The sequence below is a fragment of the Oncorhynchus tshawytscha genome, linkage group LG04, assembly GCF_018296145.1.
Source record: "Oncorhynchus tshawytscha isolate Ot180627B linkage group LG04, Otsh_v2.0, whole genome shotgun sequence".
Lineage (NCBI taxonomy): Eukaryota > Metazoa > Chordata > Actinopteri > Salmoniformes > Salmonidae > Oncorhynchus > Oncorhynchus tshawytscha.
In genome coordinates, this window is record NC_056432.1 from 40275918 (window position 1) to 40303437 (window position 27520).

The 27520-nt window shown below is 41.0% G+C and overlaps 2 protein-coding genes, 1 long non-coding RNA gene and 1 pseudogene across 4 annotated transcripts; 1 reads left to right on the forward strand and 3 right to left on the reverse strand.

Moving 5' to 3' along the window:
* Positions 1-75: 75 nt before the first annotated feature.
* Positions 76-1799, reverse strand: LOC121846363. The gene is made up of 4 exons (XR_006083233.1): positions 1312-1799; positions 755-806; positions 570-630; positions 76-468 (listed from the first exon to the last, which is right to left on the reverse strand). It is a non-coding gene; the product is annotated as an uncharacterized LOC121846363 (long non-coding RNA).
* A 669-nt stretch (positions 1800-2468) lies between these two features.
* Positions 2469-8167, reverse strand: LOC112249714 (annotated as a pseudogene).
* On the reverse strand, positions 7463-12397 carry LOC112248784 (hexokinase-4-like). The gene is made up of 10 exons (XM_024418101.2): positions 12208-12397; positions 11354-11516; positions 10944-11098; positions 10684-10803; positions 10451-10546; positions 10201-10300; positions 9837-10020; positions 8855-9010; positions 8453-8686; positions 7463-8347 (listed from the first exon to the last, which is right to left on the reverse strand). The coding sequence occupies exons 1-10, from the start codon at positions 12286-12288 to the stop codon at positions 8200-8202; spliced, it is 1437 nt and encodes a 478-aa protein (XP_024273869.1). The 5' UTR covers positions 12289-12397; the 3' UTR covers positions 7463-8199.
* A 6642-nt stretch (positions 12398-19039) lies between these two features.
* Positions 19040-23749, forward strand: LOC112248785 (synaptobrevin homolog YKT6). 2 transcript variants are annotated; one of them, XM_024418103.2, is made up of 8 exons: positions 19040-19144; positions 19527-19697; positions 19913-19995; positions 20087-20187; positions 20363-20467; positions 21651-21716; positions 21905-22006; positions 22216-23749. In XM_024418103.2, exons 2-8 carry the CDS (start codon positions 19594-19596, stop codon positions 22249-22251), a joined length of 597 nt encoding a protein of 198 aa, XP_024273871.1. In that variant the 5' UTR covers positions 19040-19144; positions 19527-19593; the 3' UTR covers positions 22252-23749. The 2 variants fall into 2 exon arrangements, with proteins under 2 accessions (XP_024273871.1, XP_024273870.1); XM_024418102.2 differs by having other exon boundaries at positions 19053-19227.
* Positions 23750-27520: the final 3771 nt, after the last annotated feature.

The window sequence follows — 27520 nt, forward strand, 5'->3', positions numbered from 1 at the left end:
TAAGCTACCAGAACAAAGTAGTCAGAATCAGAAAAACACTTGTCAGTTGACGCTTTGAAATGTTTTGCTTACTGTACTGTTGACACAAGTCGTACATAGGTTATGAAAGGGAGCCAAACAGTACAATGATAACAAAAGGCGATTGTTCGGTAGGCAAAGTGATAGGCATGGATTGCAGTTACACAGTCATTCCCCTCAAAACATATATTCTCCCTATGTTGTTTCTATGATTCATCACAGTAACAGGGAAGGAAGAGAACTTGGGGTGATCATAAAGACTCAATACGATGGGATTATATGGCACTAAGTAAAACGTGGTGTTGGGCATCCCATTCATAGTGCTGTGTCTCTAAAGAAGGGTACATGTTTGGGATTTTTTCGAGCTCTTCTCGTTGGTTTGTTTTCCTGAGGCTTTGCCTTCGTCACTGCCTCCATTCTTCTGTTGCGTGTTAGGATCTCTGCTCACACCTGGAAGAGTTGAACCAATTAAGACATACATTTTTACCGAAATATGAATGTTAACACTAGCATATAAGGTGCAAGAAATTCCCTCTTCCTTACTAACTTACCGGGTGAGAAAGTGTCCATGTTCTCTCCATCTGGACCAGCACGGTGTTGACTGGTATCTTGCTTTTAGATTAAGCAAATGTTATTTAACTACGTGAAAACACCGAACAACATCTAACGTGTTGATGTATTGCATCAGCTCATGTAAATGTGTATTTGGCCTGTTATTAACAATGATGACACTTACCCCCAAAATGGTGCTATTGTGCTCTTTCTTCCGTGCCTGGCTTTCCAGATGCCTGTTAACATCAGATCAGACTCACTAAATGTATTGCATTTCAGAGTAAGTGTACTGTCGCTACCTTGCAGTCCAACCAAGGTGCACAAGTAATTGAAAACAAACTGTGCAAGAGAAATTCTATCATTGTCTGAGGGAAGAGCTTGACCAGTTGAAACATTAAGGAGCCTGTTTAGTGCCTGACATTCCTACGTCCTGCTGCATAGTTCACATGTAAGAGAGGGTACTATCGGATGCTCGGTGAGAGGCAGCACTAAAACAGCTTTGGTTGACCAGCAATAAAATGCCTTCAGATGATAACAGCAAAGTTATTGAAATAGCCTAAAATTATGTGATGCATGAATTCATTGCATTTTTTTATATATATTTTTTTACTATTGTTCTTAATGTTAATTGTAGCGGACACATGGACATGAATACAGTATGGTGTGTTTCATGAGGATGCAACATTTGTTTTAAACCAAGATGTCACTTTAATTCAACAGAGTAAAGATCAATCCACCCACCTTCTTAAATAGGAATCACAGTTCTTGACCGGTTTTGCCTCTTTCTTCACCCCATCTGGTGTCCACGCTATGGATGTATCTATCCCCACATCTACTCTACCCTCAGCTCCAGAAGATATAGGCATCTCTGCTTCTTCTGCAACAACTACATCTCACACGGAAAAAAACTACAAAAATCTTACAAACACCTAACCGTAGGGACTTAGAAGCAGGGACTACTTTAGTTTGTATCCCCAGCCTGGCTTAGAAATTTGGGTGAACCTTGTCTGTCTAGCTCTGTTTGACCAATAGATGTGGTGGCTGTTTGGCAGTGGAGTTAACGGGTTTGTTGTTGTATCCACGGCAACCGAGGCCTAAATGATTGGAACCAGAGCCATATATTTAGAATTGTATTCTAAATGCATAGCTCTGAATGGAACTACACAGGCTCATTGCAGTGTGCCCTTTCTCTTGGATACACCTTACAGTTCACATTTGGGGTATTAAAGGCCCAGTGCAGTTAACGATGTGATTTTTCTGTGTTTTAGATATACTGTATTTCCACGCTGAGGTTGGAATAATCTGTGAAATTGTGAAAATGATGATAATTCCCTTTTAGTGTAAGAGCCTGACATTTCTGGCTGTTTTGGTGGGATAGAGTTTTTTGATCTGCCTGATGACATCAAAAGGCAGATCAGGCAGATCATCACAGCTAGTTTTCAGTTTTCCCCTCCCCACTCAGACCACTCCCAGACAGTCCTAGCAAATTTCTTGCTTGAGAAATGGCTCTTGCTAAGAAACTATTTTTGTTTCGTTTTGACCATTTTAATTGAAAACAATCACAGCAAGGTACCTAATTGTGTCCCAGAAATGATTTGACATTGATATAAAAATGGCTGCATTAAACCTTTAATCTAAATCGTGCTGTGTTTGAGGGGGAGATGGATGTGGGGGGGTAATTAGGTTGACTTGAACATGTTTTGTAGTGGTTAAATGTAGTTTGTGAGTGTTCTGGTCCCAGTATCTGCTGTCAGAAACAAGAGTTTGTATGGCTGTAAAGAGGACAACACTTTCATTCAACAGTGTGATAGTACAGTTAGTATTTGTACTATCTAAATGTAACCACAAATAAACAAACATTTTACAGACAGGTGTTGATTTGATTTCTTTACTGGATTGGCAAAAGACAACCACAGAGGAGATTCCAGTTCTGCCCTATCAGGGGTTATGGGTCGGGGGTCAGTGTTTTTTGCTGAGGGCCTTTAGGACTCCTCCTTCTCGTCTCCGTGGGTGATGATGTAACACAGTGACTTGTAATCGATGTTGCCGGCCACGTCAATTGGCGCCACAGAGAACGCCTGGTCCACCTGAGAATTTCATCAGAAGACAGAGGGGGATTAGGCAACAATGTGAATTGACCAAAGGCCTACTTTCTATGTAGGACTGCTGATAGGATGGTTTATCTCTCTCAAGTAATGTCAACTGTGTGAAGAAAGAAAAAAGGTAGGTTAAAAAGAGAAAAAATAATACCAACCTCCTCTGCTGTGTATTTATCCGCCTGGTTCATTAGTAACCGTTTAAACCTTTAAAGAATACACAGCTAATTAATAATTCATTGCCCATATTGTCTTTGCATATTTTGGCAATCTGTGTATAGGTTCAAATTATACGGACTCATCCTTGTTGACGAAACCTGTGCCGTTTGGGTCGAAGAGCTTGAAGGTAGCGAGGATGGTGTCCTCGGGGTCTGTGCCTGTAAAGGGAGGGTTATAGTTCCGTTAACATGAACCGAAACCAAAGACACATACAGCAGAAGGATGAAGAAGCAGAGGGATGGGGTCTTACCGTTGAGTTTCTCTCCAAATAGAGTGAGGAACACTAAAGTTGATGGGACCCTTCCCCTCGTTCAACATCATCCAGTTCCTCATCCTTAACGTTCAGCTTCCCTGGTAGACAAAAACAAATCGACATACACACACACACACGCATGCACATACACACATTTTGTAAAGTGAGACAATTAAAATACCTAGCTGTCCATAGGTTTCTCTCAGGTCCTGTTTTTTGATCACACCATCTCTGTCTTGGTCAATACAGCCGAAAGCCTGGAGATAAACACAGTACATCCGTTGTTAATAGATTCCCCCCTCAGAATTTGACCTTCATCGTAAAATAAATAACGAATATCCAAAATGTATTTATGTCTAATATTATGAGCCGTTTCCTCTGATGTCTGATGTCTATGGACCAGCCAGTGTAAGTGTACTGTAGCCACGCACCTCCTTGAACTCCTGTATCTGACACTGTTCGAACATGGAGAAGACATTGGAGCAGCTCTTCTGGGCTCCTCTCTGTCTCTTATTAGCAGCCTTCTTACTGGCCTGAGAAACCAGAAATAGACAGGAGGTTTACGCATGGCCATATCACTGTCACCAGTCGTAAACGATTGAGAGCAGAGGAATCCAAAAAAGAATAACCACGTCAACACGTAACAATGGAAACCATGTATTCTATGTGAAAGAATAAAAATGAGTAATAAGGTCACATGTCACATACATTTAACACAGTTTTACAGTAAAACACCCAGGTTTACTTGACCAAGGTCATCTGGATTTAGTATGATTTCAATATAAATAAGTACTAACGACTTTCTAAGGGATTAGTCATTTCTAATTTCTAATTAAAATAGTAGGACACAGACTAAACTCCGCATAAAAAGATACTTCCCTTTTTCAGGACCCTGTCTTTCAAAGGTAATTCGTAAAAAATCCAAAATACTTCACAGATCTTCATTGCAAAGGGTTTAAACACCGTTTCCCATGATTGTTAATTAATTAATGAACATGCACCTGTGGAACGGTCGTTTAGACACTGCGTGAACGTGCCTTAGGCATGCTGCAATGAGGCATGAGGACTGCAGATGTGGCCAGGGCAATAAATTGCAATGTCCGTACTGTGACACCTAAGACAGTGCTACAGGGAGGCAAGATGAACAGCTGATCGTCCTTGCAGTGGCAGACCACGTGTAACAACACCTGCACAAGATCAGTACATCCAAACATCACACCTGTGGGACAGGTACAGGATAGCAACAACAACTGCCCGAGTTACACCAGAAACGCACAATCCCTCCATCACTGCTCAGACTGTCTGCAATAGGCTGAGAGAGGCTGAACTGAGGGCTTGTAGGCCTGTTGTAAGGCAGGTCCTCACCAGACATCACCGGCAACAACGTCGCCTATGGGCACAAACCCACCGTTGCTGGACCAGACAGAACTGGTAAAAAAGTGTTCTTCACTGAAGAGTCACGGTTTTCTCTCACCAGGGTTGATGGTCGGATTTGCATTTATCGCCGAAGGAATGAGTGTTATACCGAGGCCTGTACTCTGGAGCGGGATTGATTTGGAGGTGGAGGGTCCATCATGGTCTGGGGCGGTGTGTCACAGCATCCTCAGACTGAGCTTGATGTCATTGCAGGCAATCTCAACGCTGTGTGTTACAGGGAAGACATCCTCCTCCCTCATGTGGTACCCTTCCTGCAGGCTCAACCTGACATGACCCACCAGCATGACAATGGCACCAGGCATACTGCTCGTTCACTGCGTGATTTCCTGCAAGACAGGAATGTCAGTGTCCTGCCATGGCCAGCGAAGAGCCCGGATCTCAATCCCATTGAGCACATCTGGGACCTGTTGGATCGGAGGGCCATTCCCCCCAGAAATGTCCGGGAAAGTTGTTTTTTTTTGTCGAGTTTATAAACGTGTTTTTGACTGTCGAAGTCGTACTTTTTAGTTAAAATTTGAAACCTAAATCTGGGCTTACTCTCTACAGTCAAAAACATTCTAGGGTCGTTCCACCAATTCAGTGCCTTTTGAGAAGTGTAACTTGGTCAAATATTTTTTATATTTTTTATTTCACCTAATTTTAACATTCTGTCATAAAGAGCACATGTTCAACTTCATAAAAAACGTTTTTCAAGAGGTTAAATAATAATAATTTTTAAAAAAGACTATAGAAGTGCCAAATAAGGTAACAGGGTTGTGCGATTGGGTTGTGACTGGGGAAATGGAAGCTTGTTGTGTGCAACAGGGAATGGCAATTGAATGCCCACTTGAATGCATGTTTTAACAATGTAATTGTTAAAAAATTTCTAGCCTATCTATGGGTAACAAACAGGGTTGACGTCTTATGCTCCACCCACTCAATTTTCCATCACAAAATACAAAAATATTGCTGCAAATAGCACAACCAGCTCTATGATTTGACTATTCAATGTTTCTTTTGAAAGAAAATATTTAAAAATAAATAGTTTCACTATATTAAAACAAGAGTAAAGTTCACCTAACAGAGTTGACCTTAAAAATGAGGGATAGACATCAATGAATCACTAATCACAAGAAATAAATAACAATCCTCATAAGTTACTTTGTCAAAGCAACAAAATAAGTAATGATGCAATGATGCAATTCCTAGAACTGACACAGGGTTGACAGAAGGACATATAAAATATGTTTTATATATTACATCAAATCTGATTATTGAAGTCTGTATGTGGTGTATATTAAAGGGCACTTCATTTAATATAACAGGCTCCAAATCCAATATCGGTGCACGATTTCTACTTTAAAAAAATCAAAGGGACGCAAAGGGCACTCTTTTCGTGGAATGACCCTAATATTTCATCACAACAATGAACTCCAGATTAAACAATAAATTCCAGATAAATGTTACATAAAGATTTTGCTTATGAGTAAAGTCAGATGGCAAATGATGTATAATATTGAGTCATTGTTCTAGTACTCACCATGTCTGTGTGTTGTATAGTGGCTCTTTGTGCCCAGGACTAGGTGTGATGCTGGGTAGAGTTTATGTATGGCTCATGTTATCCCACGCTCTCTCTCTCTCGCGCTCTCCTCTCTCCTCTCTCGCGCTCTCTCTCTCTATGTGGACACAATAAGGACCCAAGGACCAGGATTCCACTGGGGTGGAAAAAGGAGATAGGGAGAAGGAGCAGGAAAGGTGATAGGATGAGAGACGAGAAGGGAGAAAGAGACAGGGAGGGAGGTGGATTTGGACAAAATGGTGTGAGAGAGAATCCAGTGGGATATGGCAAGAGGGGAAGTGAAGATACCATGTTACCCATGAGTATGGCCAATGGTGGGAAAAGTACCCAATTGTCATACTTGAGTAAAAGTAAAGATACCTTAATAGAAAAGGACTTAAGTAAACGTGATAGTCAGCCAGTAAAATACTACTTGAGTAAAAGTTTAAGTGTTTGGTTTTGAATATACTTAAGTATCAAAAGTAAAAATCATTTCAAATTACTTATATTAAGCAAACCAGACGGCATACATTTCTTGTTTTTCAAATTTATCGATAGCCAGGGGCAGTGGCAGATAACCCCACTAGCTACAATCCCAATACATACACACCAAAACCCCAAGACAAAACACACCACAATACAAAAACCCCATGCCACACCCTGGCCTGACCCAATACATGAAGAAAAACACAAAATACTTAGACCAGGGCGTGACATGCTCAAATGTCACAAATTCTTTTGTGCAGGCGCCCCGTGCCTCCCCCGGCAAGATGTTGCCCTGGGCGGCTGCCTAAATCCGCCACTGGCCAGGGGCACGCTCCGACACTCAGACATCATTTACAAATGAATCATGTGTTTAGTGAGTCCGCCAGATCAGAGGTATCAGCCATCAGCCATCAGCCATCAGGGATGTTCTCTTGATAAGTTTGTGAATTAGACCATTTCTTGTCCTGCTAAGCATTCAAAATGTAATGAGTCCTTTTGGGTGTCAGGGAAAATGTATGGAGTTAAAAGTGCATCATTTTTATTAGGAATGTAGTGAAGTAAAAGTAAAAGTTGTCAAAAATATATATATAAGTAAAGTAAAGTACCGATACCCTAAAAAATGACTTAAGTAGAACTTTCAAGCATTTTTACTTAAGTACTTTACACCACTGAGTATGACTGTAGTTTACAGTCCTATTTAGTTGCATTGGGTGTTTGCCTGGGAAACTTTGTGTGAGTTGCTCACTTTACTAAACAGAAACAGAAACTTGACAGTTCTTTATGACAGGATGTAGTCATGTACACTAAAGCCACTTCAGTTATTTGGCCCCTTCAATTTCAAATGATGATAGGCACACAACAAAATATTTGTATGTTACAGCAACTTTACTTACAACAATAAAAAATTGTCACATTACAAAGCACATTATCATTCTTAGATATACATAATAGGAATTAAGACCTTTACGCTCATCACAGATACATAACTTTTATAAATACACTATCAAAGAAATATTTAATTTCCCACGAACAGTAAGTGAAAGACTGCACTGCAATACATTTGAAATGGATAATCCCTTAGTTTTAAATTATATACGGTAACATCTCTGGATTAAACAGACAGCATCAAACTAAAAAAACATACTGATGCTATAAATCAATGCCAATCTTTTTCCCTTTAACATTATATTACATTATTAATCAAGCTTAAAATACCTGCAATCAGTGGAAGCTTGAGAACATGTTTAAACAAGGGTTCATTGCTTTCTGGGACTCACCACTTATGCATTGTGGGTCTGCAGGCTCATCAGTTCAAAAACACATCTGTATAATACTGTACACTGGGAAAAGTGATGATTTAATCTGTCTCTGTGTTTCCCATGTTGTGTGTGCTGTGTGGTGGGATAATTTTTTATGTACAGTGAGTTATCCACACCCGTATTGCTTCTCTCACCAATGAGGAGTTACAGATTCCTCTGTGAAAGCTTCAAGAGGAGGCCAGAGCTGGATCACCCTAGATGAGGTATAATTTACTGTATGAGGTCAGAGTTAAGCCTGGTTCACCTGCATCGTCCCCTATAGGTGGGAGGCTGTTACGACTCTCAAGGTGTCAACATGCACGCTGCCATCTTACAGGCTACTGCCGAGATAAGTGCCGCCCCCCGGCCACTCCCTTCCTCTGATTGGATGAAGGTGATGTCACAGTGAGGCGTCAGCTCCCGCACAACTTTGTGGAACCTGTCCTGGAAACTGTGGAGGGAGATTAATATCAGAGTTAGAATAAAAAACATGACATTGACGCTAGATATGACTAACATTATACTTGGTGACTCCCTCTCCCTCCTCCCTCCTCACCAGGGGTGGAGTTTGTAGACGGAGCCGTCGATGCCCACAGTGATCTTCAACACCGCCTGGCTGCGGCGTTCTCTCATACGGTTGATGACGCCGGCTAACCCCGCCCCACACATGTGTGCTGCCCGCGTGGACACGCTCTCACAAGCTAGACGTACTATGTCACAGTCCAGCTCCGACGGCAACACGCCCAGCGTAGACAGGATGTTGTAGATCTGCTTCCTGTCTCCAGAGTCACTGAGGAACACACAGGGAGAGAACACACACTTAGACTTAGTGAGGGAAGCTTTGACTGGCTCGGACAGAAGACAGTCACTGACACAAAGAGTTGGAACTGTGTCGATGGCATTGTAATAGTGTTGACAGTTGTAATTCTAATGTCATTGTTGTGTCGTGACCCCTCACCTCTCTATCTGGGAGACGTAGCGCGTCTCAAAGCTGCCGCGAGTCTTCAGCAGGTCAGAGGCTTCTCCGTTAAACAGCAACTCCTCGTTCACCAGCTTCAACAATACCAGCCGCACCAGCTCTCCCATGTACTTCCCACTGATCAGCTTCTCATAGCTACGGGAGTGATGGCGAGGAAGGAAGAGAGAAAGGGGGCAGAAGGGAGAGTTGAGGGAAGCAGTGGGGCAGAGCAAGTGGATGGAGGAAGAGAGAAAAAGAGCTGTGCGTCACACAACACGTGAACCTACATCCCTGTCATCATCATTTCCCAGCTAGGCCGGGGAGAAACAAGAAAGTGAGAGATTGAAAAGCAGGAGAGCGATCTCTCGGTGTGGTCGCTGTGGGGCGGAGAGAGAGATAAAGTGCTAGGGTGAGTGAGGCTCAGCTCAGCGGTTGCCCGTGTCAAGGGCCTGTCAGAGTAGACGGTAAACAGCCATTAGCCTGGCTGACATTAGCTAGCGCTGGACAGGAGCTCATTAATCTGACCCTGATGTGTAGTGACTGGGCTGCCACTAGCCTCGACTTGGAAAACAAGAGGGTTACCTAGTGACCACACATAGGCTGCAGGTTAGTGTCAGGTGAGTGTTGTAGACAGGTGAGAGAGAGAGGCACGTTTTCACCTGTACTCATCCTCAGGCTGCATGTGCATTGTGTCACAGGAAAGTACAGGTCTTTCAGAAACTCTTGACTCTCGCATACTTTGAGCTCTAAGAATGGACACATTTATACATGTCTGGATATACATGCAACCAGTACTGCACAAGAGAAACTAGGTACTACTTTCAAATTTCTGCAAATTCCTGGAAAGTAATAAATTATTTTAGCCACTTTATGCCAATTAAAGGTAGTTTTATCACCAGTGGTGATTGTAACACCCCCTAAACTTAGGAAGGCCTAATTAGGTTATCGTGCTGAGATAAACAGTGTAAGGCCCAATACTCACAGTTGTTGTCCAGGGTTGAGTGATGTCTCGTCCACCACCCTGTCGTACTCCAATCTAAACTCCTCCAGCTCTCCGTTGGCTCCGAAGGCCCCCCACTCTGTGTTCACACACATCCTCCCCTCTTCCCCCTCCACCAGCTCCACTGTCCGCATCTCCTCCATGTAGCAAGCATTACACCCAGTACCTGAGGACAGGACAATGCTGATATTACATTTGATTTGTGTGTCGTATTACAGACAAATAGCAACATAGTAGGCTTTAAGGAGAGGTAGAGAGCTGGTAGGTAACATGAGATAAATTGCCGATAAACCTGTGTGTGTGTGTGCGTGCGTGCATCCGTGAGCGCGTGCGTGTGCATCCTTACCCACAATCATTCCCACTTCGCAGCTGCGGTCCTCATAGTAACAGGATATCATGGTGGCAACTGTATCGTTCACCATGGCAACGACGTCCATCTCAAAGTCCTGAAGAGTAAAGGAACATTTCAGTGCGGCTCTATTTGCATGAATCTAATATGCATGTTTTACAAATGTATCATAGCATGTCTATCACAACATATTTATTATTCTATGTATCATAAACATAGAATCCTAATCCTGAAGTGAAAATCCTACCCCTCTCCTCTTGATGGCATCTCTCAGTAGTCCCACCACGTTGTTACCCTCTGCTCCAGATGCCTTGAACCCTTTGGTCCAGTTCAGTAGGATGCCCTGGGAGGAACACAGAGGGTTTGGGTTGGTAGCAGGGCTCAGACACTAACTCAGATACTCAGATAGTCACTTGCGTATCAAATCTCTAATCTGAAGTCTGTGCCCTGTGCAGATCTTGTACTTAGTCCATCTCCAACCTTGTCTATGTTCTCGTGTCGTACAGGAAAGGAGAAGGTGAATCCCAGAGGAAGCTTCTTGTGCTTGATGTGTTGTCTGTTCAGGAAGTCTGATATACACTCAGCAATGTAGTCAAAGAGCTGAAAAGAGAGGGGAAGGAGGGAAAAGGATGAACCGAGAGAGAGGATGGTGAGTCATGATGATTTATGGGGGACACTGATTACACTAGTCGACACAGTGCAGTTCTGGGTGAACACTTCTAAGTACACTACACTCTCACCATCTCAGCCGTGCCTGTCATGGCGTCCTCAGGGATGGAGTACATCTGGTGTTTGGTCTCCACCTTCCATCCCCTCTCCTCATCCTCCCCCACCTTCACCAACATCACACGGAAGTTAGTCCCCCCCAGGTCCAGGGCCAGGAAATCACCCACCTCTGACACAGCGCAACACACAGAACAGTGTCATATAGGATCAAACACACACAGCAGGGGTTTCTGGAATAAGAACATTGTTCTATCTTATTTTTTTGTTTTTTAAAGCACTACAAATTGAATGTCAAATAAATCTAATAAGAAATGTCCTGTTCTTTCATGTGCCATCACCAATTTAGTACAAATAGCCTAGGTATCATGCATTTACATTGTTATTTCACAAGAAAGCATTATATAGACGAGGTATATGCCTCTACCTGATCCTTCAGGGGTAGAACAGACGTAGGTGGGCAGCATTTTGACACTGGCCTCCTGGTGCGTCTCTACACGCAGCCCCCGGTCCATCTCCCTCATCATCCTCTTCATCACCTCCTTCAACTGCTCCTTCTTCAGCCTGAACTCCGACAGGATCTGCTCCACCTGGGGAGGGAGGGACAGAGCCCTCACAAGTAACCATCATAATATTCATTCCTAGAATACCTTGAGAATAGAATAACATGATTTACCCAACGGAACTTCAGGTGTGGCATTTCTCAAGTCCAAGGACACTTTACACACGCACGTCATGAGTAGAGTACAGAATTTAAAGCACAGTAAAGGAAAGTGTGAAGAATGACAGTAAGGGTAAGGATAAGGAAGATCTATTTCATGTTTAACTTCAGCCCTTTTCTCTCTCTAATGTTTATTCATCTAAAATGTCAGCTGCGGAAACAGAAGCGTTGAAAACCAATTTTTAAAAAATTGAATCATTTCAAAGACATAAAAGTTGCATCATGTCGTATGCTCTGTGTTATGGTGGCTCTGAAATACATTTCGCCACCAAGATACACAGTTTCATCCAGGTATTTCACAAAGAGGACAAAGTAGTAAACTGAACGTCTGACAAAGCTTCTCACCCATAACTTCCTCTCAAACAACATGGAGCAGTATATGTGTGAAGACTTGAGTTAATTCAGACAACATTCATGCAGAGTAGAAAGTCAAATTATAACATTGTTAAGGCAATAATGTTCAAATTCTTTTTTGAAAACTTAATCAACTCAAGTAAACCAAACCCAAATGAGATTATTCAGAATTTCTGACCTAAACTCTTCAGAAATGTGTGTCTTACCATGATGACTGTCTCTAGCACAGAGCTGAGGCTACAAGGCATCTTCCCCATCTGGCCCATGAAGGAGCTGACGCACAGCATCTTGTCTAGCTCTCTAAATCACTCGCGTGTGTATCTAGGTGTGTGGTAAGTGTGTGTTTGGCATGAGTGTGTGTGTATGCAGAGTCAGTGAACTGTAAATGTAGTTGAATGAGGACCTCTGCTGTTTTTATGCTCTGGTAAAGGGGGCTGGCCGGGGGAAGATGAAGGCCCACACAAATGCCCACCCCCTAACCCTTCACCCCATCTAGCCAAGGAAATGTGGTCAGATGATATCTACAATTTCTGAGATGATATGACTCTAGTAATACAATAGAACACATTACCAAGTACCACTTTCCATATTTTAAAGTATAGTGGTGGATGCATCATGTTATGGGTATGCTTGTAATCGTTAAGGACTGGAGAGTTCTTCAGGATAAAAAATAAACAGAATCAGCTAAGCACAGGCAAAATTCTAGAGAAAAAGCTGGTTCAGTCTGCTTTCCACCAGACACTGGGAGATGAATTCACCTTTCAGCAGGACAATAACCTAAAACACAAGGACAAATTTTCAGAGGACAGAGGTTTTACCAAGAAGACAGTGAATGTTCCTGCGTGGCCTAGTTACGGAGTTGACTTAAATCTGCTTGAAAATCTATGGCAAGACCTGAAAATGGTTGTCTAGGAATTATCAACAACCAATATGACAGAGCTTGAAGAATTTTTTAAAGAATAATGGGCAAATGTTGAACAATACAGGTTTGGAAAGCTCTTAGACTTACCCAGAAAAGCTCACAGCTCTAATCACTGCCAAAGGTGATTCTAACATGTATTGACTCAGGGGGTTGAATACTTACAGTATCTAATCAAGATGTATTAGTGTTTGATTTTTCATACATTTTTTAGAAATGTTTTTTTTAAATTGTCCACTTTGACATTACATGGTATTTTATGTAGATTGTTGACGAAAAAGTTACAATTCAAACCATTTCAATCCCATTTTATAACACAACATAATGTGGAAAAAGTCAAGGGGTGTGAATACTTCCTGAAGGCACTGTAGCTTGCTACGCTATAGAATGTGAATTATCACCACAGGTCCATTTGAACAGCAAAGTATTGCAGTGAGAAAATCTTTCATATGCGTAATGACAAACCCCAAAGCAGGCAAAAAAAGACATTTAATCAGACAGGGTAAGGTTGATCTAAACTAAAACCTTTGAAAAGACATACAGCTAACTATTACTGTTGCTATTTAACAGAATTTCTAGTACAAGTAACCTACATTAATTTCCACTCTGTATCCCATTTGATGGCATGAATGACCAGACTTGGAAGTTTGTCTGTTTAGTAGAACAGGTAACATGGTCATTTGAGCTTAGTCATTGACATATAAATAGTTGACATTCATAGATGACTGTGTTTGCTTAGAAAACGTGGCAAAGGTGTGACCTATTTCATTGGGTTCAACAGAAGCCTCTTACAGGAACATGATTTACAGTAGGTCTGTATATATGTACCTACAGTACTAAGATATCTTCACATAGGGAGGCAGGTCAGACACTGGTATAAAGTGTGTAATATTGCTGTATTCAAAGTCTTAGTCATTGTTTAACTAGCTCAATATTAGATGTCAAAGCATCTAAATTTAGCGCACTGCAAAGTTGAATGACCTCTAAAATCAATAATGAAGCGTTGTAGGCAAAGGTCTCCTGTGCTTATCACCTGAAAAGGTTTAATTTTAGACATGACCAATGATACTGTCAAAAACAACTCCCAAAATAGCTGTGGTGACCCTTTCCTGAGTGCCCCTATCTCCTGATTTCAGAATAAATGCAACAGTAACTCTTACCAACAGGCTGACACACACTTTGTCAACTACAACTCGCCTTATCGGGAGATTAATCATGGATTTAATTCAAATAGCGTTTTAATTTATACAGCACTTACAGGGAGAATCTCAAAGATAGAAACTGAATTAGCTAAATGAATTGGTAGCTCATGCATGTACAAAACTGCATGAACAAAGATCTTCAGTAGAGGCTGGCACAAGTCCAGATTATATTTGACTCGGCCTGTTTCCACAATAATAAGAGATTGAGTTCATTCAAACATTCCATATTCTTTATTCTTTATCAGTATAATCTTGTGTAATAAATCATTGTACTGTATTATGAATTCAAACATGAAGAATATGTTTTATTGTGTGTAAAGTTTGATTGAATAGCCACCCCCCAACATGCACATGTGCAACATAAATCAGAAAAGAGGTGAGGATCTTAATTCAACCTTCCTGTATAACCCTGGGCAATGATGCTATAGGTGTTACTGTAACACACACACACACATGCTGCTGTTTGACAAATCCATCCATGTTTGATTGGTGTCAGGTCCTTTTATTGATGGAACTTGAATGTGTGCCAAGTACTTCTCCATAGCTGACTTTGACGGCTAATTTAACCCAGTTAGAGCTCTCCTACTGGGCTGTTTGCTGAGATGGCCTCACGGGCAAGGCTTCCATTCACCTGCCTCACTCCTCAGATGAGACCACATAAAACCACCCACGTTTTATTCATAACAACTGTCTACAGTCATTCAGCTAACACATCCACCTTCTTAAAAAACAAAAATTTGCGAAAGTCATCTCTCAAAAGTAAAGCAAAAATAGTACTACTTGTACAATGCCACATTTAGAATGTTAAATGCTGTAGGCAAGTAATCTAAATAGTCTGATAATTCATTTTTCATATACACCTTATCTGATACCCTGTTTCATGCTTTCATGGACTTTGGCAGTGATTTATTTTTGTGCTTCTAAAACTCAGTTTGCTAGAAAGTAGGATTTTCCATTGCCCTGGAATGAGACTTTCTAAATAGGACAACTTAAAGCGGCCCTTCAGGGAATCTTCCATTAAATGGATAAAATCATCCCAATATTTTTTACCTTATCCATCGTATGAGGATCCATATCATACATGTCCTGCCCGGTCATGGGTGCTGTCTGCTGTGGAACAGTAAGCGTGTTGTCCAGTTGGGCTACGAGAGCAGGTTGGAAAGTAGCAGTTGGTCTTGAATCTTCATCTGTGAATACAGGCCTATTGAACATGTGTTTGAGGAGTGTCCAAATGATTTATGTCCAACCAATTCCTCAGTGGACAACATTGTCTGCTGTTAGGCTAGTTATTCTGTAAAATAATACACACTAAAGGCCTATATAAATAAACAAACACTATTTCAGTTAAAAGTGTTCACTCAAATGCCTGGAAAAGTCTGTATAGGCTAGTCCTAAAATAAACTTTTTTTATTCATTTGTGCGCTTTTGTAGTTCATGACGCATCCACTGCGGCCATCAATAACAGAAGTGCACTGGGCAAAAAAACCCGATTCAACCTCAGATAAAATCAAGTCCTTCTCACCATGGTCCTCAGATCCCAAAATGTAGCAGTAACATTCAAATAATCTCCATCCAAGTAACCTCAATGTATATCCAAAAAATGTTGTATTGCTTTTCCGTTTGAGAAAACAATCTCACATACACCTCCAAAGCTCTTAGCCTACATCTTTTTTTCTCAAAATCTATGACAACCAAAACTGTCAGATTAAAGGGGGGGGAAACACCCCTTATCCTGCCACAACCACCCTGTCAACATATGCTCACAATAGCTTTCTTTCACTGTCTCCGTGCCCAACGTTTTCAATTCGCTGCCCTGGGAGTCAATAATTTATCTGCACACTTCTAGTATGGAAAGCACTTAGCACCGAGTTAAGTGGCCAGGAGGAAATTGTTAAATTAAGCAAAATTACTTAGGAAAACAACAAATGAGAGTGGTGAGAAATCAGAAGTGACAAGGCCTATACCCGATCGAAAGGTCACTGTCTACTCATGACCTGTCCTAATAAGCCTAATAATAATAATTTGTGGGGGTTTTATACACTCCTTTACTTATTTATACTTATTTATTTGGACAGTGAAGCTAAAATGTTTAATCTGGATATATACTCCAGCATTTTGGATTTTTTTTGCTATCTGTCAAGTCAAATAAAATAAAAATTGTCACATGCCCCGAATACAACAGCTGTAGACCTTACAGTGAAATACTTACTTACAGTAAAAGCCCTAACCAAAAACACAGTTTTAAAAAAAAATAAACAAATACGAAAAATAAAAAAAATAAAAAAAATAATTAAAGAGCAGCAGTAAAATAAGAATAGCGAGGCTATATACAGGGTTACCTGTACAGAGTCAATGTGCGGGGGCACCGGTTACTCGAGGTAATATTAAAGAGTTATTAAAGTGACTATGCATAGATAATAACAGTGAGTAGCAGCAGCGACTGATGTGGTGTACTCCTCAATGCCATCGGAAGAATCCCGGAACATATTCTAGTCTGTGCTAGCAAAACAGTCCTGTAGCTTAACATCTGCTTAAACTGACCACTTTTTTATTGATCTAGTCACTGGTGCTTCCTGCTTAATTTTTGCTTGTAAGCAGGAATCAGGAGGATAGAATTATGGTCAGATATGCCAAATGGAGGGCAAGGGAGAGCTTTGTACACATCTCTGTGTGTGGAGTAAATGTGGTCTAGAGTTGTTTTCTCTCTGGTTGCACATTTAACATGCTGATAGTAATTTGGTAAGACGGATTTAAGTTTCCCTGCATTAAAGTCCCCGGCCACTAAGAGCGCCACCTCTGGAAGAGCGTTTTACTGTTTGCTTATGACCGTATACAGCTCATTGAGTGCGGTCTTAGTGCCAGCATCGGTCTGTGGTGGTATGTAAACAGCTACAATTTTTTTTAATGAAAACTCTCTAGGTACATAGTGTGGTCTACAGCTCATCATGAGATACTCTACCTCAGGTGAGCAAAACCTTGTGACTTCCTTAGATATCGTGCACAAACTGTTGTTTACAAATATACATAAACCGCCACCCCTTGTCTTACCAGAGGTTACTGTTCTATCATGGCGATACAGTGTAAAACCTGCCAAACTGTATGTTGTTCATGTCGTTGTTTAGCCACAACTCGGTGAAACAAAAGATATTACAGTTTTAAATGTCCCGTTGGTAGTTTAAGCTTGCTCGTAGGTCATCAATGTTATTGTCCAATGATTGCATGTTTGCCAATAGAACATATGGCAGTGGGGGCTTACTCAGTCGCCTACAAATTCTCAGAAGGCAGCCCGACCTCCGCCCCCTTTTTCATTGTCTTCTCTTCACGCAAATTATGAGGATTTGGGCTTGTTCCTGGGAAAGCAGTTTTTCCTTCACGTCGGACCCTTCAGACTTGTTAAAGGAAAAAGCTGCTACCAGTTCGTGGTGGGTAATCACTGTAATCCAAAGTTATTTTCGGTCATAAGAGATGTTAGCAGCAACATAATGTACAAAATAAGTTTAAAAATATGTTAAAAAATAAGTTACAAACAACACAAAAATATAAACAAAATAACACAGTTGGTTGGGAGCACATAAAACATCAACTATCCCCTCTGGCACCATTCTACAAGTCGTTACTGTTGCCTATGCTATTTAATAAACTGTAGTATTAATCCGCAATGGACTAGGACGAGAATATTCCTTGCCCCCAGGTGAATTGGAGTTGATGACAATGCAAAGACTGTCAATAACCTCGAGAACTTGAGACAAATACATGCAGCTGTAAGCCATGGAACACTTTGATTGGCCATTGAGCCAACGCCAGCTATTGCGCTAATAATTCCGGCTGTACAAATAGCAAAATATTTCAGACACACCCCCTGATTTATATATAGCTCTACCGCCAGTGCTTAGATTTACCATTGCATTAAGATTGTCAAAATAGAACCCCAAATGTTTAATATGAGGCAACAGTACAGAATGTCACCTTTTATTTGAGGGTATTTTCATATATGTCTGTTTTACCGTTTAGAAATTAAAGTTATTTTTGTATCTAGTCCCTCCCATTTGAAGGTGTTATAAGTATTTGGACCAATTCACTTATAGTGTATTAAAGCAGTCAAAAGTTGAGTATGGTCCCAAATTCCTAGCACGCAATCATTACATACATCTCCAAACTTCTTGGATGGATTTGCAGTTTGTTTTGGTTCATGTGGCATCATGTGACATTTTGGAGTCACTTTTATTCTAAATAAGAATAGAATATGTTTCTGAACACTAGTACATTAATGTGGATACTGCCATGATTACAGATAATCATGAATGAATAAATCGTGAATAATGATGAGTGAGAAAGTTATAGAGGCTCAAAGTGGGTGGGTGGGGGGGGGTACCCTCAGAATCCCTACTTCCCAGAGCTATGCCTGTGACACCAGCAGGGAGTGGGGTCACAGCCAGGGTACCCATTATCAGCTACCTTTCGGTTACTGGTCCAATGCTCTAACCTTGAGGCTACCCGCAGCCTATGTTGTTGACATGTTACAGTAGGCCTATAGAAAAGATATACATGAAAACATTAGGTATCATAATTTAGGCCAGTACCTATAGTAAACTATTTATTATATAGTTTACTATATACATCTGTACATTTGGTTGTGTGGCTGGGATTGTAGATAATATGGGAAATAAGAATAGTCTACCTGCTGCTGGCTGAAATTGTGAAAACTAGGCCTATGCATAAATCAGTTATAAAAACAAAATATACATTGTGTCCCATGTATTTATTTTATTTTATTAGAACCGCTCAGCAAATAGACGTTAAAAAAATGCTGATAGTAAGCCTACACGCAACACAACATTTTCCTATGCTTACTTTTTTACACCTCAAGGACAAGCGATCTGGAAGTAGGAGCTGTACACAGAATTGTAATGAGGCCGTGTTGCATTCCGGAACAATTACCCTGTGGGACATTGCTTCGATCGTGACGTGGTTGGTGTGGCTAGAAAGAGACGAACTGGTCATAATACTGATAACTTCCTACAGGTCGTTCACTAAGTTATTATGGAATAATTCAGTTGGTATTTTATTCTCAACAGTTAACAAACCATTTAGTGCAGTCTTCTCTGGTAAGTAAGTACGACAAGGGAACTTGAGCTAGCTCCATCGTTCTTGGCACTTAGTTTAGCTAACAACAACAACAATTGTGCTAACGTTAGCTAGCAAGCAGCACAAAAATATGGCGAGAACGGTAGCTACATGTCGATAAACGTTAGTCTATCGTGGTAGCGTTAGTTAGTTCGGCAATCGTTTGGATTGTAGAGTATGTGTGTAGTAGACAGTAAGCTACCTTGCAGCTTATGTATTGTGTGGCTGTACGGATGGTTTGGCTCATGTGATTTGAATGTGTCCCTTTCTTGACATGTAGACATCGAGACCTCTAGGCTGCTGCGCTGGGACACGCCAGTCATAGCCCTGGGACTGTCTGCGTCATCATGAAGCTGTACAGCTTAAGCGTTCTCCACAAAGGAGCGACTAAATCCAATCTCCTCAAATCCGCATATGACCTCTCCTCCTTCAGTTTCTTCCAGCGCTCCAGGTGGGTATTCCTCTTGGCACATTGGCTGAGGTGCATCTCAATAGTCTAAGGGGGTTCCTTCCCTCCATCTCACTGATTTGAACTTGTACATCAGGGCAGATGAAGAAGTTAACACCCCTGTCATTAATAATAAACCTGTCATTGGTTTAGACTTCATTAGAATTGACAAGAACACCAACAATGTTTTCACGATGGTTTGTGTTTGGTTTTGGCAGTGTCCAAGAGTTCATGACCTTCACCAGCGCCTTGATTGTGGAGCGTTCTGCACACGGCAGCCGAGCCTCAGTCAAAGAACAAGGTTAAGCCCTGATACATTGCGCTATAGCAAATGGGAGTTTTTTATTTGTCATGTGAGGACACCTATAATTTCTACCCTTTCCTCCCTCCAGAGTACCTGTGCCATGTGTATGTGAGGAATGACAGTCTGAGTGCGGTGGTGATAGCAGACAGCGAGTACCCCCAAAGAGTCGCCTTCACACTACTAGACAAAGTGGGTACACTGCCAAGAGGTGCATTACCTCCTTAGCAACAAGTGAAGAATATTACTCACTGTTCTGGGTCTTGTTCCTCTCAAGGTTTCTTCCAAAGTTATTGCTCCTCGCCAGGCCCTTTCGGTTGTATTTTTTATGTTTTCAGCTGTTCTAGATTGATGTTTGATCATGTAGGTGCTAGAGGAGTTCTCCAGGCAAGTGGAAAGTATAGACTGGCCATCTGGAAACCCAGACACCATCAACTACAAAGCCCTGGACATCCACCTGGCCAAATACCAGGTACACATGGCATCCTCTCTCTGAAATAGACACATAAAATGCACTACCATTCAAATGTTTGGGGTCACTTAGAAATGTCCTTGTTTTTGAAAGAAAATCATTTTTTGTTCATTAAAATATCAAATTGATCAGAAATACCGTGTAGACATTGTTAATCTTACCCGCAAAACACCAGTCTCAACATCAGCAGTGAGGAGGCGACTCCGGCATGCTGGCCTTCTAGGCAGAGTTCTTCTGTCCAGTGTCTGTTCTTTTGCCCATCTTAATCTTTTCTTTTTATTGGCCAGTCTGAGATATGGCTTTTTCTTTGCAATTCTGCCTAGAGGGCCAGCATCCCGGAGTCGCCTCTTCACTATTGACGTTGAGATTGGTGTTATGCGGCCACTATTTAATGAAGCTGCCAGTTGAGGACTTGTGAGGCATTTGTTTCTCAAACTAGACACTAATGTACTTGTCCTCTTGCTCAGTTGTGCACCGGGGCCTCCCATTCCACTTTCTATTCCAGTTAGAGCCAGTTTGCGTTGTTCTGTGAAGGGAGTAGTACACAGCATTATACGAGATCCTCCGTTTCTTGGCAATTTCTCACGTGGAATAGCCTTCATTTCTCAGAACAAGAATAGACTGATGCGTTTCCTCAGAAAGTTCTTTGTTTCTGGCCATTTTGAGCCTGTAATCGAACCCACAAATGCTGCTGCTCCAGATACTCAACTAGTCAGAAGGCCAGTTTTATTTCTTCTTTAATCAGAACAACAGTTTTCAGCTGTTCTAACACAATTGCAAAAGGGTTTTCTAATGATCAATTAGCCTTTTAAAATGATCAACTTGGATCAACACAGTGTGTCATTGGAACACAGGAGTGATGGCTACTGATAATGGGCCTCTGTACACCTATGTAGATATTCCATTTGTTTTATTTTTTATCAGCCGTTTCCAGCTACAATGGTCATTTACAACATTAACAATGTCTACACTGTGTTACTGATCAATTTGATGTTATTTTAATGAACAAAAAAATGCATTTCTTTCAAAAACAAGGATATTTAAGTGACCCTCACTTTTGAACAGTAGTGGACGTTGCACATAGATTAATAAAATAACACTTGAATAACCAACCCTACTTTGAGTCCTTCATGTTTCTTCTTGGATGATTGTGAAGGTTTGACAGAATGTGTTCTCTCCTCAGAACCCCAGAGAGGCAGATGCGATGACCAAAGTGCAGGCTGAGCTAGACGAGACAAAAATCATTTTGGTGAGACACTTTAGTCGACACTCGCGTACAACTCCAAAACATCTCCCATAATGGGGAAACTTTAGATAAGCTTAGAACATTTCCCCCCTGTGTAGGAAGCTTGCACTACTGCATGCCTGACACTGTTAGTGCCTGTGGTTGGTAGGATGCTGTATATGAAGTGGACTGGGCTGTGATTGTCTCTGCAGCACAACACCATGGAGTCTCTGTTGGAGAGAGGGGAGAAGCTGGATGACCTGGTGCAGAAGTCTGAACACCTGGGGAACCAGTCTAAAGCCTTTTATAAGACTGTGAGTGGTGACTGAACTGAGCTCTCCAGTTCAAATAATCACAGCATCTTAGATTAAACTTGGGCTACTTTTTTCCCAATTTAATTTGCTACACTTCATCAAAACTTTTTTTATTAAGGCTAATTTCCATTCCATGTGTATCCTTCTCAGTGTGAAATTGATATTGTAATCGCTGATCAGTCACTTTGTCTGTGTTTTCTATCCAACAGGCACGGAAGCAGAACTCATGCTGTGAGGTCATGTGATGTTGCTGACTGTCCTCTTGGATATATCTCTCTTGGACTTTCTGCTCATTCTACAACTTCCATCGTGCCCCAGCCTCCAGGAGACCGAATGGCCTCCACTCAGTCTCTGGGAGGGCGCAGGGGAGGGAGGACGTGGGATCTCTGGAATTTCTTTACATGCTTACTGGGGAAGAGGAGAGGATGTGGGGCTGTGGGACTGGTGGGGTTTCATCAGGAAGATATCATACGTATTGGCTTCATTGTAACAGTTCAAAAGGTGTTTTGAGAAGGTTCATAGCCAGCCAGGATGTGTTTGTTGTTCAAAATGTCTTAAACCGTTTCCTGAATTCAGACTGTATCAGAGTCTTAATCTGAGTTTGAACTCAGCTTTCTGGAAGTTTTCATTTTATGCTTGGCGTTAAAGAAACTCTGACAATCTCCCTCTGTACTCAATGCAGTAACTCGCAGGATGCTGGTGATCTCATTAAGGTCTGGTAGTGACATTTTATTTCCTCTGCCCTGTAGATGACACGGTTTCCTCACATTCGTGGTTCAGGGCCTGAGACAACAGAACTCCTTGATCAAATCCTCTTGAGTTTGTTTTCAAAGCTCATTTCTACAGGACATTAATTGGATTAGTGTTTTGATTATGTAACCTAATCAAAACAACAATATGTAACCCATTGATGTTTTGTTTTTCTCTATGAAGATGTGAAAACTTTGAAACATTCCCAGGTTTTTCAAATTCATAAAAGTTGATTGGTATTGTAGCACAAGCGGGTGAACTTATGTTGAACTAAAATGGGGTGGCCTGTACTTAGAGCATTGTGTAGTGATGTCTACAGATTCTCATTGATAGACAAAGCCTTATTAAAATATGGAGTTAGATTGAAGTCCCCCTACGTATGAGTATGTGTTTGGAAAGTGTCCTATTGGAGGGGCTCTCAGACTTTAATCCTTCTAAAGCTGTTGTGTTTTTAGTCTGGACAAATGCGTAAGACATGGCACACAATGAATCAGCCACGACCCACCGATGGGTTTAGCTCCACCTTTAGGTGTTCTACTGCAGCCTTATGTCTGCAGCTCTGCCCCCTGTTGGCAGTGTGAACATACTACATCTGGATTGGATTTCAATTCTAACTGAATGATCATGACAACACATGTTGGGTAGTTAACTTCACTTTTGGAACAAGGAAATTACTAACTGCAGTTATTATTTCATGGTGAGCAATGCTTCTAATGTTGCAGGTAGAAATGTAATGTATAGAACAGACAAGATTCCCTTTTCAGCATAACACTGAATCGTTTGCGTTTTACAAATATTTCTATCAATGTATTCCGTTTCATTTAACAGGCTCAGCTTTGTGTGCACAACACACTCACAGATCACTCATTGTGTTGCGCTCAGTATTAAACATACCCATTTGATTTTCTTTTTTAGCAGAAATGGCTTCAGGTTGTCATTGTGTTTCCAGACCCCAGTGGATATGTGAGATAAAGAGAGGCCTTTGATATTTTAGATGTATATCTTGCTGCCTTATTTTGTGTGTATGACCTGGTTGTGTGGATGTGTAATTGTTTGTGACTGTGTGCAAAGGCATAATTAGTCAGACTTTAACTGCTCTTATTGCTTTAAGTCACAACTTCTGTGCAATCGTAGGCTGACTATATATTTTCTCCAGATAATGTTGTATCTTGAAACCTGTTTCTCATTTGAGTATGGAAACAGTTAATTTGACCCCAGTGTTTCCAATGAAAGATACTTTTACGACCCTTGTACATGTTTATGGATGTCAAACTCTCTAATCTCCAAATTATCATGTGCTAATCTGAAATCTAAAATGTCCGACTTGCTAACTAGTTGAACATGGCACATATATAAATTAGCAAGTTGGAAACTTCAGAGTTTCGATTTGCACGTAAAGGATGCATAAACTATGGGTGAAAAAAACATTTGCCATAGAGTACCGCAGTATGCGTCATAATACCCATAAAACCTAGTGGTCAAATAAGGCAATGGTTCCAATTGTTTTTCCACCAATCATTTTTCCCATTGGGGATTTTAGAAATGCAGCATTAGGCTGTGTTTAGTGTAGGCTTATCCTGGCATAGCGTCTTGAGAACTGTGTAAATCTCTTGGGCAAGGTGACAAATGCAGTCGCCTGTATCTTACCCCTCAAAAAAGAAATGCTAATTAGCTGCTAATGTGGCTATCAAATCAAATTTTATTTGTCACATACACATGGTTAGCAGATGTTAATGCGAGTGTAGCGAAATGCTTGTGCTTCTAGTTCCGACAATGCAGTAATAACCAACAAGTAATCTAACTAACAATTCCAAAACTACTGTCTTATACACAGTGTAAGGGGATAAAGAATATGTACATAAGGATAAATGAATGAGTGATGGTACAGAGCAGCATAGGCAAGATACAGTAGATGGTATCGAGTACAGTATATACATGAGATGAGTATGTAAACAAAGTGGCATAGTTAAAGTGGCTAGTGATACATGTATTACATAAGGATGCAGTCGATGATATAGAGTACAGTATATACGTATGCATATGAGATGAATAATGTAGGGTAAATAACATTATAAGGTAGCATTGTTTAAAGTGGCTAGTGATATTTACATAATTTCCCATCAATTCCCATTATTAAAGTGGCTGGAGTTGAGTCAGTGTCAGTGTGTTGGCAGCAGCCACTCAATGTTAGTGGTGGCTGTTTAACAGTCTGATGGCCTTGAGATAGAAGCTGTTTTTCAGTCTCTCGGTCCCAGCTTTGATGCACCTGTACTGACCTCGCCTTCTGGATGATAGCGGGGTGAACAGGCAGTGGCTCGGGTGGTTGATGGCCTTCCTGTAACATCGGGTGGTGTAGGTGTCCTGGAGGGCAGGTAGTTTGCCCTCATAAAGAACTACAAATGTCAGACAATTCTTCTACAAGTCTCCTACTAGCGGCATAGATTGAAATGTTAATAGATGAATCATAGGCAGTTTGTAGACCAGTCGTATACTATTTAGTTCACTCATGCTGCAGAAGACACCACAGATGTTTTGGAAAATCAGTCTTGGTTGGCCCAGTTCTTATCTTGGCGAAACAATCGTGACCTGCAGCACAGTCCTACTTTCATTTCCTCAAATGTTTTTGTTAAACCTGCTTTTCGGTGTTAACCAATGACTTATATAGGCTACATTAGATGACTGACAGAGCGCTGTTTTGACACCACCGTGCCTCCATCTTGGCACTCCCCCACTATTGTAAAAAATAGTTAAGCTATAGAATGTCTACATTTGTTTTTGCCACCTTTATTCTATTACAGTCCCCTTAAATGCAGGGATGGACAACTCCAGTCTGCAGGGGCCGAGTGATGTCACACTTTTCCCACAGCCTTACAAAAACACAGCTGATTTAGCTAATTGTGTTTTAAACTGAAGGTCATGATTAGTTCATTATTGGAGTCAGGAGTGTTAAGTGTGACACCAATAAGGCCCCTGAGGACTGGAGTTGCCCATCCCTGCCTTAATGCATACTTTAAAATTATACTGAACAAAAAATATAAAAACACAACATGTAAAGTGTTGGTCCCATGTTTCATCAGCTGAAATAAAAGATCCCACACAGTTTCCATATGCACATAAAGCTAATTTCTCTAAAATGTTGTGTACAAACTTGTTTACATCTGTTTGTGAGCATTTCTCCTTTGCCAAGATGATATGCCACACTTGTCAGGTAATTGATTAAGAAGCTGATTAAACAGCATGATCATTACACAGGTGCACCTTGTGCGGTGGACAATAAAAGGCCACTAAAATGTGCTGTTTTGTCACAACAATGCCACAGATGTCTCAGTTTTGAGGGAGCGCACCAAATTGGCATGCTGACTGCAGGAATGTCCACCATAGCTGTTGCCAGATAATTGATTGTTCATTTCCTTACCATAAGCCGCCTCTGTCATTTTAGAGAATTTGGCAGTACATCCAACCGGCCTCACAACCGCAGACCATGTGTAACTACTCCACATCCGGCTTCTTCACCTGTGGGATCGTCTAAGACTGGACAGCTGATAAAACGGAGGAGTATTTATGTCTGTAATAAAGCCCTTTTTTGGGGAAAACTAATTCTGATTGGCTGTGCCTGGCTCACCAGTTGGTAGGCCTATGCCCTCCCAAGCCAACTCATGGCTGCACCCCTGCCCAGTCATATGAAATCCATAGATTAGGGCCTAATGAATTTATTTCAATTGACCGATTTCCTTATATGAACTGTAACTGGGTAAAATCTTTGAAATTGTTGCGTTTATGTTTTTGTTCAGTATATATTATGAACTAAACATCACATGAAAAACATTTTTCTTTAAGTTTTTTAAAAGTATTATAGTGTTACTGTCCCTGTGACAAAAATATTTAAATACATGCAATTTTGTCTTTGAAACATTTAATTTAAATACTGTAGAATTCCATTAATTCATAAGGAGGACTGCTTCTTCTGAGGAGTGCCTATATGGCAGGTCATGTCTAGAAGGGGTACAGCTTTTGTCAATTTTTTTAAAACATTTGAGCTAACCCTAACCCTTCTCCAAACCTTATCCTGATGATCATAATCAGCTATGTTAATTCTACTAACCTGCTGCGTAGGTTTTCTTAAACCTGCTATGAAAAGTAAATTTTGACAATAGCTGTATCCCTTCTAGACAAAAAAACATATGGCATGTAAGGGTCGGTGGAGTTAAAGTAAGCATATTTTCGAGTTGGATCAGAGTGGTGTAGGTCGAGGATAAGTCTATGAAATGGACAAACAAGAAGATGTTACTGAACGCCTCTGGTGTGATTTTTCCAGGAACTTTTGTGTGTGTGTACTGGGATTGTGTGTCCTATATGCTTTCTCAATCACTGTGTTATCACATTGCAAGGCTCACAATAACTTATGATAAAGTTGGGTAGCTGATATTCAGAGCTTAAATAGCCAAATTTATCAGTCACAGGAATCAGGACTAATAAAGCCAATGCAACTGCCTGTTCTACAAATGGTGGGCCTACAACATAGATGGGCATTCATAAAATTCCGTTGAGGGCTGACATGGTAGGCTACACCCCAGTAAGTACGAGCCTACGTCTTTTTTTGGTCCTGTCCAGACCGGACGTCTTTTTTTGTGTGTTTTACAAATGGTAGGCTTACCTCATACTGTAGATGGGCATTCATAAAATTTCAATTCAAATCAAATCAAATTTTATTTGTCACATACACATGGTTAGCAGATGTTAATGCGAGTGTAGCGAAATGCTTGT